Source organism: Bombus huntii, chromosome 15, assembly GCF_024542735.1.
Source record: "Bombus huntii isolate Logan2020A chromosome 15, iyBomHunt1.1, whole genome shotgun sequence".
NCBI lineage: Eukaryota > Metazoa > Arthropoda > Insecta > Hymenoptera > Apidae > Bombus > Bombus huntii.
Window position 1 is genome coordinate 11,307,463 of NC_066252.1, and position 22,489 is coordinate 11,329,951.

The window sequence follows — 22,489 nt, forward strand, 5'->3', positions numbered from 1 at the left end:
ATACGCGACAGCGGCAACCTGTTCCGCCATCGCTACTACGATATTTTACGCGGCCGGGGGTCTCATTATCTCGGCAATATTTAAACCGGTGATGTCGTCCCCGCCGCGCGATAAATCGAAAACACTGCAAGTTATATAAATACAGCGACGTCGACTGGTGACAGCGATGCATGAATCTTCCACGAATGATCGTCACGATGGAGAACAGCCAGACGGAAATGTTGCCAAGACTTTGCGATCTCACAGTTACTATTGCCTTTTACACTTTCGATCTCACGGTTTATAAAGCGGTGGTGCTACTTAACGGTACTTCCAGTGAAATATATTCGCATGATTGTGTAAAAATATTTCTCACTGTCGTTTTCGACGTTGAACGTACAGTGACGTCGTTTAGCAGAGGCTTTCGAGACAAAGCCAAGCCGCGTAGTGTTGCTCGTCTCGAAGGAAAACTGCGTTTAATACGATTATTAACAGATAGCTGGACATTACCGATGTCTATTTACGTAAGGCAGGTGGGGCTAATTTTCGCCAACAAATTGCACATACGAGGTTCAACCATAAGTTACAGTGTGGGTATTTTAACGATACCGGAGGTCGTGTTTACTTGGTCGTTCGATCGTGTACGCGTATCGTACACCTCGCATCACAGGACGTTTTATGGACCACGATAAACGTCGTATCACTCAAAACCGAAATTGTTATTTGTTTAGATATTATTGCCTGAGAACATTTATTCTCGCGCTTGCACGTAAACTTGTTGTTCTCTAGTATGCTCTTGCTCACTGGAATTTATGATATATCGAGTGTATAGTAGACATCAGAGTTATTGACATTACTCGGATTAAGTACTATGTATAATAAATTTAGGCACATTTTTGGTCGCAATTGCCGTCGTGCTTGCTGGCAATTGATAATTTACTCGTGCAACTATACAGCCTTCGCGTTTCTATGATCTCGATGAACCCTGCCACCGGATCCACAATCCGTATTTCCAGGATAGTAGCAATCGGTATGTTTAAAGTTTGCTTAAGAATATATATACTACGTTATACGTATACATACACTGACTACAGAAAGCATCGGCACATTATTTTATTTATTATATAACTTACATACTAATTTAATTACACTCGCATGTATCAAGTCTCGTGTCATTTAGCAGTATTTTCGCTCTATGATTACACAAATTTAATATTATGAAGATGAAACGTAGAACCGGATTAAAGAACGTTTTACTGAAAAAATTCTATTTATCGAATAACATAACCAACTAGCCGATCTACCGTACAGTTTTGTACTTTGTAAATTTAATACCTGTTCTTCGCGTAGGTACTTCAATTCCAATCAAAGAGTAACATTCTTTCGAATCTCTAAAAGTAACTGTAAAAGTAATTCGATGACTTTTAACGACTGACGATCAATTGGATGGAAAGAGGGATTAAGAACTCAGGTTGAAAAACTCGATGCTTTCGCTTGTATAACGATGATCGATAGAATTCAAGTTACGCTGTTATAGCTATACTGGCACGACTGACCAAAGCATCGATAATGACCTAAATACGGCAGAGGCGCGCTGAATAATTGAGATCCGGGCAAAAGTAAGTTTTACGTCGCTGCGGAATTATGTAGTTGGTACTTGATGCTGCGTGTTCCGTAACGAGAACTTTCTTTTTCTGTTATATCGATCGATATAGTTGCTCTCTACCATATATATTTCCCTGTTTCCTGTCGAAAGTTTGAGGAACGAATATAGGAGAAACATACGTGTACATTTTTCTCTCGTATTTAAATGACACTGATTAATTTACAAGAATAGTTTAACACATTGGCTTTAACGTCATAAGTATTGTAATAGAAGTAATAGAAGAGAAACGCGTTTTATACATGTTTAACTCGTCTGTTGCGAAATTGGACTTGTGCCATTTTCAGAGAACAGTAGAAAAACAAGGGGAAAGAGAACAGCAGTTCGACTGTTTCTGGTTGTCAACTGTTAGATATTAATAATGATTATTTTATAGATATAGTTAGATGCTAATAACGTTATTGGAACAAACTTTCCTTCAAAAATATTCAATGACACGTACGAGACGTCGTTCGATACAAAAGGACCAAAAAACAAATGTATGTCCAAAAAGTACACGATAATCGTGAATCGGTACAAGTTGTTTCACCTTTTAAATACCTCTGTACATGTTGAAGTTTGAACGAAATAATACTCGAATGGGAGATTTCATTCGATTTATTCGTGCACCGTTGTTTCACGACGCAACTTCTATCAAACGTCTTTCATCATGTATCTCGTCTTCTTTGTGAACTAGGAGAATTTCTTTCGATATAAACGTTCGTTCGACGCCCATAAGTAACGAGATCGCCTTAACGTGGATCATCCCTCCCACAGATACATTTCTCATCGATCATACCGAAGAAACGAAAACCGAAAACCGAAAACCGAAAACCAAAAACCGCAATATTTTACATCGAAAACATCCCATATACGTATATATGTACATATAGGTATATGGGATATAAACCCCTCGGACTGTAACCATAAACATGAGCACTTTGTACGAGTGGTTCCAATATTGAAAGACCTTATTCTTAGTTTGCACGATATCGAACAATATCGTACAATACCTAATGATAATTAGATCCAAGTACATTAAATTTCGTATCATTTGCAATTAGCAGTACTGTCATATGGCTACTAACTACGAAGAGCTTGATTCTGTGAAAATAACGATATATAGAACTTGATTAAAAATCAGCGTTTCATCGAAGCATAAGGATGCGTGCTAATACTTTTTCTAGACACTTAATTAAGCGAGTAATTTTTGTTAATAATGTCAGATAATTAATTAATATAGCCTTAACGCCTTTACGTTACATTAATTAACATAGCCTTAATCGAAACAAGCCGAGAATCCTGTTCAAACAGCATCGTCGTGATTCGTCGATCCTTCCCGCAGGAGTTCCTTTTTCACGTAAACGTAAACGTCGCAGATTTTTATGAGCCGAGAAGCCTATTTAGAAACTGACCCAGAAAGCAGGCGCACAAAGGCGACTAGCCGTACACACGCGAGACCTTCGCGAAACTTCCCAGATGGAAGCGAAGAGAAAAAACAGATATAGTTGAAAAGGAGAGGAACGAAGAAAGTCGCAGCGAAATCCTTGACGGTTCGGTGTGAACGTTGTGCGATACACGGGCGGCACGTTTGCGAAAATACGCTGCGAACCTTTCAATTCTTCGTACGCTGCATCTTACAAGTATGTATTTGGACGCACTAGCCAATTTCTAGCAATAGCACATGAATATTAACGGGATATACACGTATTCCTTCTATAAAAAAGAAAAAAAATAGCTACAGGAAAGAACAACATTTTTTTGTCCAAGATTTAGTTCTCTGCGAGAAGAACGAGTTTGAACATTTGTCCGAAACTATACTTAAACTTGGCTAATTACCATGGCATTGCTAAATAATCGACAGAAAATTATGCTGTATGCGAAAATAAGAAAAGTTGGAAACGAGTATAAAATAACGTAATATAACTTTCTGTATCCATTCGCATCGATGATTAACGTAGCCCGGCACATCGCAGTCCGAAGAACCATTTTTACCGATTCCCTCGCGTAGAACGATATAAGCCATACTGCACCGACCCATTCCCCAGGATCAACTTCGAAGCACACCCGTTTTACTTCTTCGTTGTGGTTCCAGTGTCGCTCACACCGTCGTCGACGAGAGCTCCGACACCGCAAGAAAAATATTTCCTTTCCCGCCTTCCTTTGTTTTCCCATCACCGATTGATTCTCCGATCTCCGCTCTTTTATTCCATCAGCTCTTTTGCTTTAGAAACGAACTTGTCAAGTTGCTGGAATAGCGGTAGTGTTTTAATTTTAGGTTTCAAGTTTTAATTTGTGCCGAGCAAACGGTGGGCAAATTGGGGATAATTACCACAACTTTCGGGGATGTAGCGAGGATGAGTCGGGAATTATCACATTCGCGAATATTTGGATTGAATATCTGAAATCGATGTGGAAATTTATCTTGGTAGTTATTGCAGGAAATCGAGCAATTTGTCGACTTTTATGAACACGTTTATAAACGTTGAAAAGATTTCTTTCTATTTGCTTCATCCTTTTCCATCTTGCTGAAAGAAACTGTAGAATTATTTATAATGATAACTGTAGAATTACTATTTTAAATGCATACAGGAACGCTAAAACGTATAAAACATCCCAAATGTAATATTCCGTATAATATTTAGGGAGCAAAATGTATCTCTTGTTAGAACTTGTTTCTTTATTCGTAGCCAGAAAAAAGAAAAGAAAAAGAAGAAAAAGAAAAATAGGAAAAAAGCTAGGTTCTTACTTATTTTCCATTAATTACGAATATTTTTCTCACAAATAAGGAAAACGACACAACAAATAAGAAAAAGAAAGCGAATAAATTTATTTCAAATAAATATCCTATTACTTTGAAAGGTATCACAGAGATTTATAGGCATAGATAACGAGCAATTAATCAAACAAATATTATCGTTACATGGTAGCTTATTATAAATACAAATAATATATATCACTCGCAGATATTTTGCGTTTTCATATATGCTTTAGTTACATATTATATCATTAGCCTATAATATACATCGCCGAATTAATTGCATTAAAGTATTACTTAATATAGAAAGTTAAGAAGCCTTGTACAAATAAATATGCCAAGTCATCATACAATTTCCAAACTTCTAGCCAAATATTATATAAGAACGACTCCTACCATTCGATTCTAAAACACAAACACAAATATAAGAGTAACATCAACGTTTCAACATTCACGCCTGCAATTCCCTCAAAAAGGGTATCGTATTCCAAAAACGTACGATCCAATTACCAGCTACCCATCAATCCACGAACAACAAGTCACTGCCATAAAACAACCACAAAAAACTGTACCTAATCCGTTTCAATTCTCGTTATACGAGTAATACGACCATCAACTGAAATCGATCCTCGAAACAAGCCTGCCCATTTCCAACCTTCGTCCGTAAGCAGAAAACGACGATTGCTCGAATAATTAAAACATTTTCCATCCATATGTAACACCGTGACAAAGAAGTCGGAAACGACGAAGACGAAGAATTGCCGGTTCTCTCGGTTTGAAACACGGCGTCTGACAGAGCGGACACGAAAGATGATTCTGAAAAACCAGCTGCGAACGGCAAAAGGACGGGGGGGGGGGAGGGCGGGAGAAGTGGCATGAACAGGAGAAACGCGAGAAAGAAGGAGAACAGGGGTTGCACGGGGATGCGCGGCGGTGGCAGGGATTTGATCTCTCGCAGGCTGCGGTGTGGGGCAGGTCAGTGAACGCGGTTCCAGCAGGCAGCTCCAACGGGAACACCCCGGGACACCCTCGCCCTCTTCGCTCGCTCACTCGCTCGATATCTGGAAACGACGCCTGCAAGCTCCACAGGAAAGAGGGGAGGAACGCTAGAAGCCATGGATATGGTAGAAATAGGCTTCTAATCGTTTCTACGACGTTGCGTGCAATTAGAATGTGTTAATTAGATGTTTAGGGATGAAGAATGGAGGAAGAATGGACGAAGAATGGACGAGAAATGAACGAAGAACCGGACGAGTGGAAACGATTAGGATTTGGTTTGCATTAGCCTCGGAGTGGTTTAAATATGTGTCGAAATTTTGCGAGAGCGCCAAGTACCGGTGTTCTTTAAGCTAATTAACTCGCTTTAATGTACATGCATTGAAGCGATTATTTAGATAATTGGATTTTCTTTCGTTCGCCTTGTGTAACTTTTTAATGCTACTGAAAACGTATTTTCTTCAGAATTGGCAAGGGTTCTTCTTAATCCTGCGACGGGATATTATCCATCTCCTCGAATTCTAACAAAAATAGAAACAAAATTTATATAATATCATTGTAATATTTTTTCTATGCAGTATTAATTTTCATTATGGTATTTAGCGAATTCCCTTTCGCTATTTTTATAGTATATTACGGTATTGTACGATATACTTTTTTTTATTACCGATGCATTGAGATGATGAAAAGTATCGATATCAATGTCAATGTCTTCTACCTTGCGTCGCCTCGTGAATACTGTGCAAACCATTCTTCGTCGAAGCTTTGTCGTCAACGTTATTTGGTATTCGATATTTGTAGTATTCAAAATTTCGAAAATTAGTGTTGGTTTATAAATCTAGCGTAAATCTAGGCAATAAAGCGTCGTCGGAAATCTGACCTCGCGTGAACGAGACCTATTCACGATGGCAACAGTATAAATCTCTGAAATCTTTCAAAGGCAGACTCATCGCATTTTACTAGAAGTATGAAGGCCATCGTGATAAAGGAACACGGCTAGAAATGGAGAAATAACGGCGGTCGCCGCTTTTGATCCCACCGGATCATTTATGAATTGGGAGTTGAGCGAAGAAATCGTAGGCGAGATAAGATCTTCTTTTGAAGAACACGTACGCTGATTCTATCGACGAATCCTGACGTAAAGAACATCGGTGAAAGGACGAGTAGCAGGCTATCTATGAACGATAGGCTGAATACAGAATAGGCTTTTGGAAAAAAAAAGACCAGCCGACGAACGCACGGGATTTTATAGAAACAGAGCTGGATGAAGCGACGACGAAGGTACAAGATCTACTCCATCTAGCTAGATTGAATTTACATAAAGAATAAGACATCCTTCGAAGAAGCTTCGTTTCCGGCTGCAGATTTGCCATGCAGATTGAATAGTCTGTTAGTCAGGATTTCGATGAATTTGAGAATTGGGTCGTTACAGGGTATGCTGCGAGAGAAGATGTTTAAATGTTTTACCAACGAACGACGGATGACATTACGTTGAAAAGATGCGACTTCGAGGTCGAGCCAACGGAAATTTTTATGTAATCTCTTGATTGTTGCCATATTATATGCCATGTATATATATTATTCATGTGTGTTATTCAATGTTTCAGTAGGGTAAACTAGTATCAAAACTAAAGAGGAGCGAGGGTAGTGAGTTAAATGTTTCAAAATCTGTTACATTGATGCAAATACTAGTTACATATATGGCGAAAATTATCATTGAACGCACGTTCATATTTCCGCAGATTAGATACGCAGTACATATAATAACGGTAAAATATAACTTTTCAATCAAATAAAATTCCTTTATCTTAATACATCATTTTTTGTTAAAACAGACTTTTCTAGTCCGAGTAACGATCCCTTTATTCATTTTCTGCCTATTTAATCTGTAAATTACACGAATTATAATCTTTACAACGAATCAAATGCTTCATCAGCTAATCACGAACGTCGTTGATTGCTAATCGATGACAATTTAAGGCATACGGTTATTCATAGTTGTGCGTGGTAGCGAAACAAACGATAGGTAATTCAGCAAGCAGTTCCAGCTGTCGGAATCGTAATTCACCGTCGTATTCTACACACACACACACACTATAATACAATATGATAGACGACACCATGGAAAATGTTCGAACAAAACGACTGCGATTTCCATTTACATCGACGCTTCTATCGACTGAATATTCAGCGTAGCTTTAAATGACGCGATAAATATCGTAACGATAAAAATGACACTCGCTGTTACAACCAAGTTACAGTGTGTCTCTACAATCTTGGATGCCAACAGATATTTCTTTTACATTTAAACCTTGAGTGCCTATCGTGGAGTTAATTGTCAAGAAACCAGCCTAAATTTAAAATTAAAACTGATAATGGTCGTAACGTTTTTCCTCGTAATACCAATAACGATCAATTAAGAGAACGGCGAACGATTTCTCACGATCGACTTTACATTTTCTCGCGATAGTCACAGCAGACAGTGTCGGATTTTCCTTTCGGTCGAAGATCGACAGGAGATGGACGGTTTCCGTCTGGAGCGTCGACGTGACCGGTGAAGACAGATCGCTCGATTTCTTCCAGACCACCTCTGAGTCGCGTCGTGTCTTTAATAACAAAAGCGGTGAGAAAGAATGACATTAATTCGCAGCATCTAATGCAATTTGTTATGCGACAAACTACGCGTAGGAAAAGGATTGGGTTTCAAACTCTTTTTCTTCTTCTTCGCTGCTAGCCAATCTTTCCTTGGTCCTTCGTCGTCGTCGTCGAGAAGATTGATTCGATATACGACTCCGTAAAAAGTATCTACCCGGTTTTACTTTTCTTTAAAGGAAGACGAAGGGGAAACGGCAGCCAAGGAAGAGGAGGAAGGGGCAAAGACGAGGATGAGAATAAAAGTGGAAGACGAATCTCATTAAGCTCGCGACTGAAAGCTCTGAAACAGAATCACCAGAGACTTTATTAGCTCAGATTTTACGAATCGGCATTGTCGATGTACGCTGATGCGATATTCTTTTCTTTTCCTTTTTTGTTCTTTCTCTTTTCTCATGAACATTCACGAGGATTCGCAGGTTTGAATTCCTTGGTGAAGCTGAACAGCGAATTTTGAGAAAGAAAAAAATCTTGTTCGTAAAGTCTTAGCTAACATGAGAGATAAAAGGAGTTTCTGAAAGGTACTTATTACTTCTTGATAATTCGTGGCTGGGTTTATTTAGACTTGTATTTCTTTAAGGCGTTCGTCTTGGTCTACGATGACTGTGTTTATCTAGTAAATTGGTTGAATCAAGCAACAGAATATTATAGATTCTGAAAGTAGAAAGTTCATAGAATAAGAAGTATAATTAGTGAAATTGCAATCTTCCACCGCAAATCCAATCAACTACCAACCAAATAGAACGTAACTCGCACGGACGTTCGTTTTTCGCATGAATTTAATCGGTCGAGTTTCTAAAACAGGACGTGTCCGTTGAAAGTCGTCCTAAAGTGTCGCCTACCTCTAAGAACCTCTTACTGCTTAATCGACTCGCAGCAAACACGAAGTTCCTGCAGCTTTCGAGGCTCATTCGATCTTGAATAACATTTCGACAATGGCGGCGGGCGCATTAGACATGTTTTGAATTCGACAGCCATCGTTGTGTTTTGTGTTTGCCCCCACCTAACTACTCGAACAATAAGAATCTTGATGGTAATATCAAATAGCTACACGTTTCGAATGTACGACGTGTCGAGAAAGTGAGAAATGAATAAGTATTCCACTTACTTGCAGTTCTTTTCGACTGTACTCTTATACGATCGATATCATTCTTTAAATTAGTGTACCACATTTCTAATAATAAGATATCGGTAAGAAATCGTTCTGGCTCTCTCTCTCTCTCTCTCCCTCCCTCCCTCCCTCCCTCCCTCCCTCCCTTCCTCCCTCTCTATCTATCTATCTATCTATCCATCTATCTATCCATCTATCTATCTATCTATCTATCTAATCTAAAAAGCTCGAATGTGCCAAACGGTGGAGACTAGGTGTGGACGATACTTCCGATTACTTCCTAATACATGTATAATGCTATGACTTGTAATATTTCTAATACAAATAATTAATTATATAATTGACTATATGATTTTATTCGCCTTCTTCAGCAAAAATTTTTTTGTTTAGTAGCTTAATAATTTACTAATAGTACTAATAGTTTTCCCACAACGAATAATAGGTTCATAACTTTTTACAAGTCGATGTATGTCTCGAAAAATGTCCATTCTCACAACATATTCACAAAGATTCAAATTGAAAGTGACGCGAAATTTGCGACAGTCTACGGTCAGAGATGATTGCCATGTTTGAGCGAATGATTTAATTTTCCACCGTTTGGGTATCAAATAACAATGATACTTTTTAGATCTTAGGGGATTTTTAGGGTAGAAAATTTCAATCCACCTGTTGATGTGTAACGCTCTCCTGGCTTTTGACGATACTTCTTTTAAAAATCGATATGCTTAAGCTACTGGTATGTTCGTTATTATGCATGCATTTGAATCGTGGATATCGGATTAGGTTTTGGTCATTTTTTATTTTCCGTTCACGACGCCGTAAGGTGGTGGCCAGTCAGATGACGATCTTTTACAGAAAACGGCAGGCGGTAAACGGAGTAATTGGCATTTGGAGCAAACTCAATACATCAATGGTATTCATTTTTAATCGAGTTATAACTAACAGACATTTCTTACAGCCTGGCGTGCGTGCATTTGCGCCTCAGGGCTTTCATCGGATGGATCGGCAGAACATCCAAGCTTGTCCAATTGTCGTTTATGATATGCATACTATACGCTATAGATAAAATATAAGAGTTCCGCTTGGGTAAGATCGTTATATTCGGCAGTTGCGACGCTTCTTAAGCTGCTTGGCAACCAATACTAACGCATACGCTGCTATCGGCGCAAAATTATTATTAAGGCTGTGTTATACATGTAGGAAAAAAGTGTTGAAAACGTTAAAAATTATAGAAATCAGAGAGGTGACAATACCTCTAACTAATTTGTCACATTTCCACTTAGGTTCCATTTCTTTTCAGTTATGTTCATAAAAATATATAGAAACGCGACAAAATCCGCAATCCGTTTAACAATTATAATTATATCGAAAAAATCTATATAATATAGGTATACGTAAGTAAATAAGTCAAAACTGCATTAGTCCTCGACCCAACGGAAATTGCAAAATAACAATTACATCGCAACTAACAATTACCTTACACCACGATTACTTTGCAAAAGTAACAAGATAAACGTCCCACGATCGATATTTCTAATTAAAACAATTTACGAATGCCTGTGCGATTCACTGCAGTGGGACAAAAGCGACGTGGTAATCCTCGTTCAACTAGAACCGCATATTGTCCGAAAGTGGGACAATGTCGTTTCCTTAAAGTCACGTGCGTCGTGTATCCGTCGTGTCTTCACTCTCCAACTCTCCATGCGTAATTTCGCAGAGGCATACGCGCCTCCACTCGCCAATTACACCACGTTACCAGCACGATTACGAGGACAACCGGACGATCGAATGGTTTTTGCACCGGTCCGCAATGCTTACAATCACCTGACGTCTTGCGATGCACTCGAGATACGTGGTAATTGAATCAAAGATGGAGGTCATTTAGGTTCTCATGTAAATTCGCAGGATTATTTTTTCTTTCTTTTCTCTCTTTCTTTCTCTTTTTGTTTATTTGGAGATTGAGAACTCTGACATTGCAGTGGCTCGTCGGGTTTTGCTTCTTGGAGAATGGTGAACGTATTATATCAGGTTGTGTAGTAAGTAGACTACGGATATTTGTACAAATTCCTAGTTCTACTAATATATTTTACTATTACTGTTACTATTACATTTTACTATTTTATTCTTATTATTCTTGTTATATTCTTGGCATGTATTGCAAGCATAGGTAATACTAAGGTTACAAATATAGGTAAGGAAGTAATAACGTTACAAAAGTACACGAGGAGATATATACGTGTAGAAGCATTAAATAACGATCTTTCTTTGATACAGCGTTCATTTGCTACTGCTAATAGTAACTAATATCGCACTGTCCTAACCGAAGGTATGCTGTTTAGAGTTCGAGGAAAATTGCTCTAATTCTCGTTGCACTCTGCATCTAGTAGCGTTAATTCTAAGCTATGAAGTAAACGAATATACGATATGTCTGACGTGTTAGATTAAAGAAAGAAACAAATATCAAATAATTATTACTTATTATACGATTTTCTTCTATAAAATTGCAAGAAACAACTGCAAAACACGGTCTATAGTGGACGTTTTATATCAATCCACTATAATAACGAACGTGTTGGTTTTCAATTAATTTCACCATATCGTTATACATTGTTCGCAATACATTGTTCACACAGTAAGAAAAAGTATAAAAGGTGTGCAAAGTTTTAACGTAGCCATAGTCTCCGAAATAAGAGGTTACGGTTACTAATGGTTAGAAATGAACGAGAATCTGGATAGGTACCTTCAAGTTTTAGCGCTTTCATCATTCACTGTAGCATGAATATACACATATATGGAAGAATCAAACTATATAAAATATAATTGACTATGTTGTACTACAAATGTTATATCGTACTTATGAGGGGACTATCGATTAATTAGCATTAATTATCGATGATTGATTAATATTTTTGTTATTAGCCATTTCAAATATCGCGCAAGATTTATTTCAGTCATAGTCAAATGTTTAGATGTGAATATCTGTATAAGCAAGAAGTACACCAAATTTCTCGATAACGTTTCAAATGTTTAAATCGCAACTATTTAAAAAGTAATAAATATATATGAGTAATGTATTTTATATTTTAATGGGGCGATTATAATCTCTATATCTCGGAATCAAAGGAGATCTACTTCCTTGGAGTTATATTTTTAAAGACGATAGTCACACATTTGCTAGATATGTCAAATAATATCTTTCAAACGCAATTCTTCTCGAAATTCTGTATCCATCACACCGCGTATAAAATCAATCCTATCTGCTCACGACCGGAATTACGAGCCAAGAATCTCCATATCTGTTGTCACTCGATGTTCCACTATTCGAATCCGAAGATGCTACACATTTTTCGAACCGTATGAATTCGTCGGCGTGCTTGATAGACCGACGAGTAATTGCGTGTGTACACTTAAATCGGCCGTGTCGCTGCACGGGGTTGAAGCTTCCTGCATTCTAATAGATGGGCGGCGCATCGATCGTACGAAAGCGAAGAAGCCGGTGAGCATCGACCAACCAACCTAAATCTGGCTGACCGGGTTCGAGCATGCGAACCCGTCGGCTTTCGGCTTTCGGCTTTCGGCTTTCGGATACAACCGTTTTCTCATTCTGCAGCTGTGCATTATCTAAACACTGCTTGGACATCACCCCGTCGAAACTGATTCGCTATCTTTCGTAGAAAGAAGAGATATCAACGACGCAAACCCACAGTGGCTGTAAAAAGTTTCTGTACACCGCTGCATTTATCATTGTATTTTTATGCTAATTGTGCAATTAGATCGAACTATATTAACCCTTCAACCGCGTTATAATTAACGATCGGACAAACAAACAGTAGCTTCGTTGCTTCGATATGCCAGCGTATTGATTCGATCGACGCCCACGAAAAACCTTCTCGAGTACGTATCAATGCAACTCTCTCTATCAATAATACTAAAGTGGGATATTAGATAACAACGTTGTAGTAAACGCGAGTGATTTTATCATCCTAAATTCTTAGAGATGCGATATTTATTTTCTTGTTCGTTCGAAAATTATTCCCTATTAATCGAAGACGAATCGCAGATTAGATGAGTGCGAAGTAAAGATTTCCAAATTTATCTGTATTCGTTCAACATTTTTCTCATTGAAATTTATAATTAGATAAGATTAACAAAAAGAGTCATAAACCTTGTATATTCCTTCGAAACGAAGTTTTTCAATATTACTGGCATTTCTACGAAATACTATTAATTTATTTCAATTCATTTGGAAAATGTTTCGTATATCTTAGAAACAATATTTTGGAATGTAATTGAGATCAAAATCAACGCAAGAAAACGTTCAAATTTACTAACATTCGATAATCGCGGTTGATATCCAATCGAAATAAAATAAAATTTCATTCATTCTGCTATTCACTCAGCTTAGATCTCTTTGAATTTATTAGGAAACCGATTTCTAGTTTTTATAAATTATTCAAAATTAAATGTCAATCCCATCCTTTTCATTAAGATTGCTACTGCCAAACTCTTCTTTTATTCAAAACGTGACTACAGAACATATTCGAATTCGTTCGACGATTCCAACATATTTTTTTTACTGTCCAAACAGGCGATCGAGATGTTAGTGCTAGAATTCAAATTAATTCTCAATGAGGTTCGTCAACGTGCGCAACGCACAATCGCGCGTCGTTTTTGCGATATTAAATAATACCATGGACGTGAGGTCGTTCCGATAGAACAATGGACGATAATACAAAGATCCAGTTAAAAGTTGAAAACGATCGAACGTGGGAGGACTTGAATACTATGCGAAGGAAATTGATGGTTGCGCGGGGAAAATTTCTTCCGACAATAGAGTGTTTCCGTTTTATTCGATTGAACAAATATTTTCCTAAACCAAGGTAAAAATGAAAAACAGTAAGAGATTCGTATAACCTGTTTTAGAAATAGAAACATCGTTAGAAAATTAAAATTATTCTCTATTTTTAAACAGAATAATGAAGAGAAAACATTTAAATGAAGAAAAAGAAGAGAAATCGTTGTTATCCTGCAATAAAATATCGCGAAACAAACGAATAATGCACAATGATGGAAATATTGTGTTGAAATATGGAAACGCGATGGAATATTTCACCGCCATATAAAAAATTTAAACGGTTCGTTGTATTAAATTATAATTAACGAGCGCTTTAAGATCCCGGTGAATTTTTGAACAAAAAATGGCAAATTTTCACTTCATTCGTTTCATTGTTATAACATTCATTCTCTATCAACCGTGATATTTATAAAAGTGCCGGCTTCATGCTTTAATTATATCACAATCGTGCATTAATCCATAACTGAACAATTCATTGTTCTTCATATTTTGATACTCAAATCGACAACCTTTAAGTATCATAACTTCGTTAATAGATAATTTTCGTTGGGGAGTAAAATATAATCTAAGTCTAAATATAATCTAAGTAAATATCATCTAAGTCTGTAGTACGTCTACGATCTAACATCTAAAGTTGAAAGTTAAGTGCCTTTGAAATAGTACTATGCCTTCTTATCAATCAAAATTACCAGTCTTTAATACATGTGTAACATTCAGTCTTTCCTCGCACATTTTCTTTCTTTGAAACTCTTCAAAACGCACTACAATTTTTCTGATTAATCTGACGCTAGAGACAATTTTGTCAGTTCTGTCATCTTATTCAGCTGTTAGTCCGGAATTTTTCAATTAATTTCCTGTTCTTTTTGCGAATATTTCGGAAACCGAGCGAATCCACCCCTTACATGTATAGGAAGAAGGTTATTCGAAATAGTAAGTGTCGTTGACTTTTACAACATACTCAAAAATCATCGAAATCAGAGACCATTCAGCTTTTCCATAGTTTCACCCAATCATAAAATTAAAAATCATTGTAACGTTAATGATTTTCTACTTTAGCTATGAAAAGTTGTCGCTTACCGTACTATCTTTAACTTTAACTGTACCCTTTAACTTCAGCCGCGAAACTAAACGGCACTACGTTATTCGATACGTTAAGAGCTATGTATTAATATAAATTTATATTTTTTCAGGCACTTCGATACGACAGCAAACGAAGAGCTGGAGAGCCGAGCATAAAGCTGCGAGGACACTTGGAATAATAATGGGAGCGTTTCTCCTTTGCTGGCTACCATTTTTCCTTTGGTAGGTAGAGACTACGTTACGATCCAAGTAATTCAAATTAACCGAATTGTAAGATACTTGCCGCACTTTCCCTTAAAACAAATGTGCCTTATTGGTCGGCAATATTCCGGTCATTTCGCTTGTCTGAATCGATAAGTCTAAAGATCCTAAATTAATATTGTGAATATTATGATTGTGAATTAGAATGGAAAAAATATAGAAAATGTGTTCTTTTTGTGTTCTTTTCGTGTTCTTTTTGTGAGCTAAACGAATGGAGGAAAAGATTGTTTTATTAGTTTTGCTTTTTGTGGCATGTGTGTTGAAGTCATATATGGAAAATTTCGAATCAATCGGTCAACTGGGACTTTGATCTCCTGTTTGATGTCGTGTCGACCATCTCAGGAAATACAGCTCTGCAAACCTCTCTGATTCTTCTAACTTTACGAATGCGAAAACATCCGTTTCCACCCGTAGTTTCAAACACCTAATGCCAAAAGAATCGTTTCTTTTCTTCCTTTTTGGAAGGTTTAGATTAGAAAATCTCTTTAACGCTCGAGTATATACATATTTATATGTTTACTTCATATGTTATTACGTTTATATGAATTTTTCTTGCGCTATCGATAAAACGTATTTTTTTCCAAGTCATTCATTGTATGTGATACATATATTGAGTAACTACATTTCCTTTCACATATCCTCGTTTTCAAACGAAGCCATTCTTCATTAGATTTTACGCTTCACTCACACATTATATATCAAGTTGTCATAGTTAGATGAAAGTACTATTACATGATACGAAATTTACTATACCTGAATTTAATTAATTAGTATTTAAATGCTGTATTGGATGCAAAAATGTACAATCACTTTTTATATTTACATATTTATATGAATGTTTTTCCTTGTGCTAGCACCAAGTAAAACCAAGGTTTTAACTAAACCTTCGTACTAACCTCTTTCGTTCTATATTCTGTATATTACAATACGTACTAGACTACGTACTATATATATATTCTTCTATATATATATTCTATACGTATATTCTTTTCGTATAAAACACTTGGATACTTTCCTATTTGTGTCGACTCGCGCATCTATCTACTCATAAATCTCGCGACCAGAAAAGCGAGACCCTGTTCCACATCAACGGCTCAAGACTAGACAGAAACTCCGATTCGTATCGGTCGCGTATAAGCACGGACGAGGTTCGCTAGAAGCTAGAAGCTTCTTCTGTTCAGCAGGATTTCGTTCCGACGGCCAAGTTTCACTACAGTCGGTGAATACTCACGAAAGTTGAGCCACGCGCATGTTTTATTAATGCAAAGCCGATCTGTGTGCATCTCGAGTCGAGTTTACCGAGAGTTTACTCCTCTTTTCGCATGCGATCTAACTGTTTTCCTGACTAAGCGAGGCGGCCACGGTGTTCCATAGGAAATGGCACTAGCTTCTTACCGCTGGGAATAATACGGCGACCAGCAGTCGCAGGATATTTCAGATTTAATGAAAATCGTCCGTGTCAAACCGCACTTCGAACGTTGCAGCACTTGCGGCACAGCTTTACGATACGACTCTTGAATACGTTGCGCGAAACTTTGATTTATCAGTTAAATTAATCGAGTTAACTGTCGTTGATAAAGATCCCGCTTTTGTTGGCGTGGAAATTTCGAGTTGGCGAAAGTTTCGGAATCTTCGATTCTAAAGCGAGAGTTCAGGCCAATAGTAGTTTTCGTTAAGAACTACCACGTGCTTAGATTTACATTCTACGAAAATTTCTTGTACTAATGAAGTTTATAGCGATATTTGTCTTGGTGGAGAACATCTTTCTGAGATGAGGAAAGTTTAAGAATTCAAAGATTTCGAAGCTTTCTTCGGAGAAATTAGGCACTTATTATCATTATCATCATCATCATCATCATCATCATCAAATTCTTCTCTCAAAGCTTAAATAAAAAGCCAGAACCTAATAAAAGTTTTCCATTGAACATTTGATACGGTGTAACTGTTAGTTCCATCCCTTTAGCAAATCTGCTTCCTTTCTCCTTTCCTTCGTGCCCCATTTTGTTTTTCTCTCTCTTCTTCTTTTTCTTTTTTTTTTTTTATTTTTTTTTATTTGGAGCTCATAGTAATCCAATCTCACCACGAACGATACTTTGTAGAAGAACATCCAACCGACGTATAAATATTCTTCTTTTCTAGGTATCTAACGACGACTCTATGCGGCGAGGCCTGCTACTGTCCAGACACGGTGGTATCCGTCCTCTTCTGGATAGGTTACTTCAACAGCGCTCTGAACCCGCTTATTTATGCGTACTTCAACCGCGACTTCCGCGAGGCCTTCAAGGACACGCTGATGAGCGCCCTGCCGTGTTGTGCGAGCTGCTGGAAAACCCCGTCAGAGTTCGTCTAGCGAAAGAAACCCCCGTGAACAGTCGCGTCGAGCAAGCTGTGTTTTGCGATCCACAGAAGAAATCGGTATCGATTCATTCGTCGAGCGATCGTCCAACTTGCCGTGTTAGGAAACATTACAATAATGGACCTCGTTATCTGTCGATAATGTAACCAATCCAATCTACTGACTTGATTAATTCGAGAGTGATCGAAGGAATAACGAAAGACGGCGGTACTACGATAAAGAATAATATATGTAATATTACTTGAAATTCATAAAGATATCGCTTTTGGAATATAAAGTGAAAAAACTATCTGACTGGACACTTTTGTACATCTATTAAAAAAAAAAAAAAAAAAAATGAAAAAAATAGTTTTGAATCGTATTGAATCATAATTGCAGTTTATTTATTTATTTATGAATCATAAATTGTGTAGATTATTTTGTAGAATTATTAAAGAAAATGAGAAAACGATCAAATGACAAAACGATTCTGCGATGCAATTTATAAAATATAATAAATAATTCATAAAATATAAAGCTTAAACTCTAATTAAAAAATACGTCTATTATGAGGAATATTGCCCCGAATATCATCAACAAGAAGCAATAGCTTGCACAACAGTTGTCTTAATAAATAAATTTGTTATTTAAAACTATTTTTCTTTTATTGTTAGTAGACTCAAAGGATAGTAGTTCGTGCACGTGTACATTGACTGATTAGAAGATGAATTTAGATTTTTAGTTTATTAAATTATCACATAAGCTTAGTTAGAAGAAGAAACAAAATTTAAAGAGAAAGAAATGTCAGCCTAAATAATTTCCCATTGTGTGTATAATTTCTTGTTTTCTGTGATTTTTTACCGCGGAAGAATACACTTAATTAAAAGAAAAAAGAAAACAACGAAAAGAGTGTTTCCTTTTCGTGAAAAACAAGATATTAACCAAAAGTTCATTACCGGTGAAATTAATGATCAGTGGATTTATTTCTTTAATTGGTCCGTCGCGACAGAGAACTTGATTCATATCTTAATTAAAGGCAAGCGGTCTCCTGCAAAAATAGAAGTTTCGATTAGTACCGCCGTTTCTTTCATTCGTTTGATTTATCATTTGCAAATTTGAGTAAGTAGAATTCGTAAGACAAATTCGTGTTACACGAATAAATGGGAGACTGTGTTTTTAGTTTTCTATTAATTACCTGGAAAATATATGTTACGAAAATGGTCTGTTTTCTGTTATCTTTTCAAAATCCGTTAGTTTTATTTTACGCGTTTGTTTCACTCTGTTAGGAAGCGTATTTCAAGAAGAACGAAGGTACGAACTCGACACATTCGCAATGGTCACAAAGTACAAAAGTTTCAGTGATTTCAAGCAGGTGGATGAAAGTGGATTGTTGTTTCTATGAAATCGATACATTTAGAAATTGGACAGTTTACTTAACTTAACTTTATGAACAAAACATTTTTCTTATTTCTATTTCATTAAAGGAAGGTCATGTAATAAAATCTGTTAACTTGCACGCATTGTTGGAACGTATAATAGCCATCGATGGGACAATGGGAATGTCCGTGTGATAAAACCAGCTCATATTCATGGAGCCTAAGCGAGATTCGTGGTACGCGTTGTCTTTGCCAATAAAATCGATCACGCTCGAACGGCCGTCACGCTTGGACGATTTATCAGCACGTTAATTAATCGTCGTCAGAAATCTGCGGCCGAGTCACGCGAATTTTGTCAAATTCTAAAACATTCAACGCGGAGAACGAATTTCACGCCATTTTAGACTGATCTTCAGGCAACTCTAATCTCGAATCAAGCCCATTCTAGAAACTTCTTGCCCGTGGATCGCAGTTAGTGGACCGTTGCGGTCACTTTCCTCGAATCGCTAAACTCTGCGCGTCTAATATCGCGTAGAAATTACGATTCGCCGAACCCACAAGATGGAGTTGAGATTAAATCTATTTGAACGGTTTGATTTCGATTTTAACACTTCGGCGTAGTAAACAATTCAATGTGATATGGATGCGTAAATGTAAATGACGTACATGTTTTACATGTTACATCATTTACATGCACATGCTACATCAAGCCTCAAAAGAAAATAGATTTCCGGAACTTTTTAATTTAATATTTGTAAGAGAGAATCTGGTTGATTGATGTAGTTTCACTTCTCAGGATAAACGAACGAGGATTGAACATCCTTAAAAATGCAATGGAATTACGAAACTTTTCTTCGTCTATAAACATACTCTTACCGATACTATCGCATCTCGTTTTCTGTTCCATACTTTCTGACTGCCAAAAGAAAACTTTACGTTTTAAAGCGTGAAACGTTCAGCAAAATTTTCATGCCAAGTAAAGAAATTATGTAAAAAAATATCGAGCAGAAGAATTGAACAGACGCTGAAATAAAAATTAAGAAAACGTGTCAAAGAATATTAAAAATTCCGTGCTATTGTTCGAAAAAGAATATGGAAAGGAACTAGAATCACAATTGAAAAGAATATTACCGTTTAGTTTCGTTTGAAATAATAATTCACAAGTATCTTGTTTGATTTGATTTATTTGATTTCACCATTTTCTACTATCTTCTAAACAATCAACATACTCTGCCTTAAAATTCTCTTGCAATTAATTTTCTTTCGCGATAAGTGCGAGGTCGATATACCTATCGAGCAGAAATTGCTCCTGCATGACGAAGTGCGTGTCAGGCTGCCTTTGGACAGGCGTCGCTGCGGTCACTTAACACCGGCTTCGGACGAGCTGTTTGTGGCAAATTGCCGCAGCGGCGACTGCTTGGAAGAACGTATCTATCCTTTTTTCGTTAGACGGAACAACTTTGTATCCCTGTTCTTGCAACGTCGCCGCCGCCGCTGTCGCAATTTGTCGCAAATCGTTCGTCTGAAACCGATCTTTTCGGCCCGGTATAGACGAACGACTTTTGTCCGAGCGATATCGCTGTGACCATGTCTTCCTTTCTTTCACGCAGTTAAGAACAACGAAGGCAGACATATTGTCGGAGCGATATCGCAATTGTTCCTCTACACCGGGCTTTAGATCTCCATGCTCGATGATCTCCTATCGCTGTAACGCTATACTGTATACTGTGTCCATCTTTTTAACTCATTCTTTCCCGGTAGCCAACTCGATAGATGTATCGACATCGTCATTTTTTAATATTTCCGTTTAAATTAACGATTTCAACATTAAATAGTACATTTCGTCACTGGAGTTGTTAAATATTTGCGAAGATGAGGCTAAAAGCCGAATTCCGTCTCTTGGGTTCGATGACACTCGACAAAGTCGATTCGAAGGATTTGACGTGCAACCGGAAGCTCGTAAATGAATTGGCTGGTCAGTCGAACGAAAGATTGAGACTCGACGCGAGCATTAATAACAACCGGAAACGGGGGGAGAACGACAAGTGAATTCTTCTATGTGTTTCGTCGGCACGCAACGAAATTGCAAATTTCGACAGAGGTTCACGTGCCGGAAACACGTCGCCCTGTAAACGTTTTAAGACTTTATAGATGGGGCTCGTTAAATCGGTATCTTGCGCGCTTTTCGTTCGCCAGCCGTACTTTATGACATCTGCTTGCTGGAATGGCACATTCTACGAATCTTTGTTTTATTTTTAGACACGACTACACAGTACAGCTACCTTTTAGATCAAAGGCAAATGTATTATGTGAAAATGTTTTCAGTGTTTAACAATGTCGTTCGAGTTTTTACTGAATTTTTTGTCCTTCCTCTAGTTCATCGAAGCGGAAAGATTTAAAATATGTTCGGAAATATTTTTTCTGTAATTTCCCTGAAGCGGGACTGGAGCCAGGATGGAGATATTTCTCGGATACTTAGTAACATGAGAAACAAAGCGACATTCTCATCGATGTTGTTAAAAGGTTATCTTTTGTGTTATGCTTTGTGAATGTTATATTCTGAAGAAAAATCGGCGACTCGTTTCGCTTCCAATATGACATAATTATTAAATTTATAATACATTATGTACATTGTAATACAATCATCGTTGTGTTTCGAAACCTTCTTCTTCCAAAATGCAGTTCTTAAGAAATGATAAAGCAACTTGTAAGATATAATTATAATACTTTCTCCAATAATTTAGAAGTTACGTAGAAATTCTGTAAGTGTAATAAATATACATAATAGGTTCCTTAATGTCGTTGAAAATATATTTCAACGATCAGATTATGTTTAAAAAATCATGCTATTTGTATATACAAATGTATGTATGTATGTATGTATGTATGTTCATTGAATAAATGACTGGCTTGGAATTAGCTCGCAAGATGTTTGAAGTCGCGTTTAATTTGTAAATAAGTTGTCAAACGTAAACGAAACGTAGGTTAAAGACAAACAGTGCTACCTAGCTGTAATTAGAGAAGAACAAATGCTGTATTACCTGTAACGCGATACTTATTAAAAATGAGATTGTTGCGAGGAAAGAGCGTCGAGCTACGTTTAATAAAAACTGAAAATAGACAAGGTGAACGTTCATCCGTTGAGTCTGAAGTATGTACATAGTTTTTAATCAGTATAACGTAGGCCACGCAAAGTCTACATCGTAGAACAAATTGTATAAGCAGAATTCATTAATACCGGATCCTGATATAGCTTATAAATCGATTAAAATTGACATGCTATTATATTAAGATTATTACTATCATTGAATTATACTCGTTTATACACATATAGAATTTACGTTTCTCTTTAGAAAGTTATCGCTTGAAGAAATGACAAAATTGACCGATACTCGATATGGTTATAAGAAAAGATGCTAAATTCCTTCATCTATTTACCATCTT

The 22,489-nt window shown here is 37.0% G+C and overlaps 1 protein-coding gene across 10 annotated transcripts in view; it reads left to right on the forward strand.

The window, feature by feature from the left end:
• The window catches only part of LOC126874125 (octopamine receptor beta-3R-like), a 108,080-nt gene extending 90,044 nt beyond the window's left edge, over nucleotides 1-18,036 (forward strand). For 9 of the 10 annotated variants that reach the window (XM_050635817.1, XM_050635818.1, XM_050635819.1 and 6 more), the window contains 2 exons: nucleotides 15,184-15,295; nucleotides 17,474-18,036. In XM_050635817.1, coding sequence (XP_050491774.1) covers nucleotides 15,184-15,295; nucleotides 17,474-17,684 — 323 coding nt within the window. In that variant the 3' untranslated portion in view covers nucleotides 17,685-18,036. Of the gene's footprint in view, nucleotides 1-15,183; nucleotides 15,296-17,473 lie in introns of those variants that run through there. The other variant, XM_050635823.1, reaches the window with a different exon arrangement.
• The last annotated feature ends 4,453 nt before the right edge of the window (nucleotides 18,037-22,489 follow it).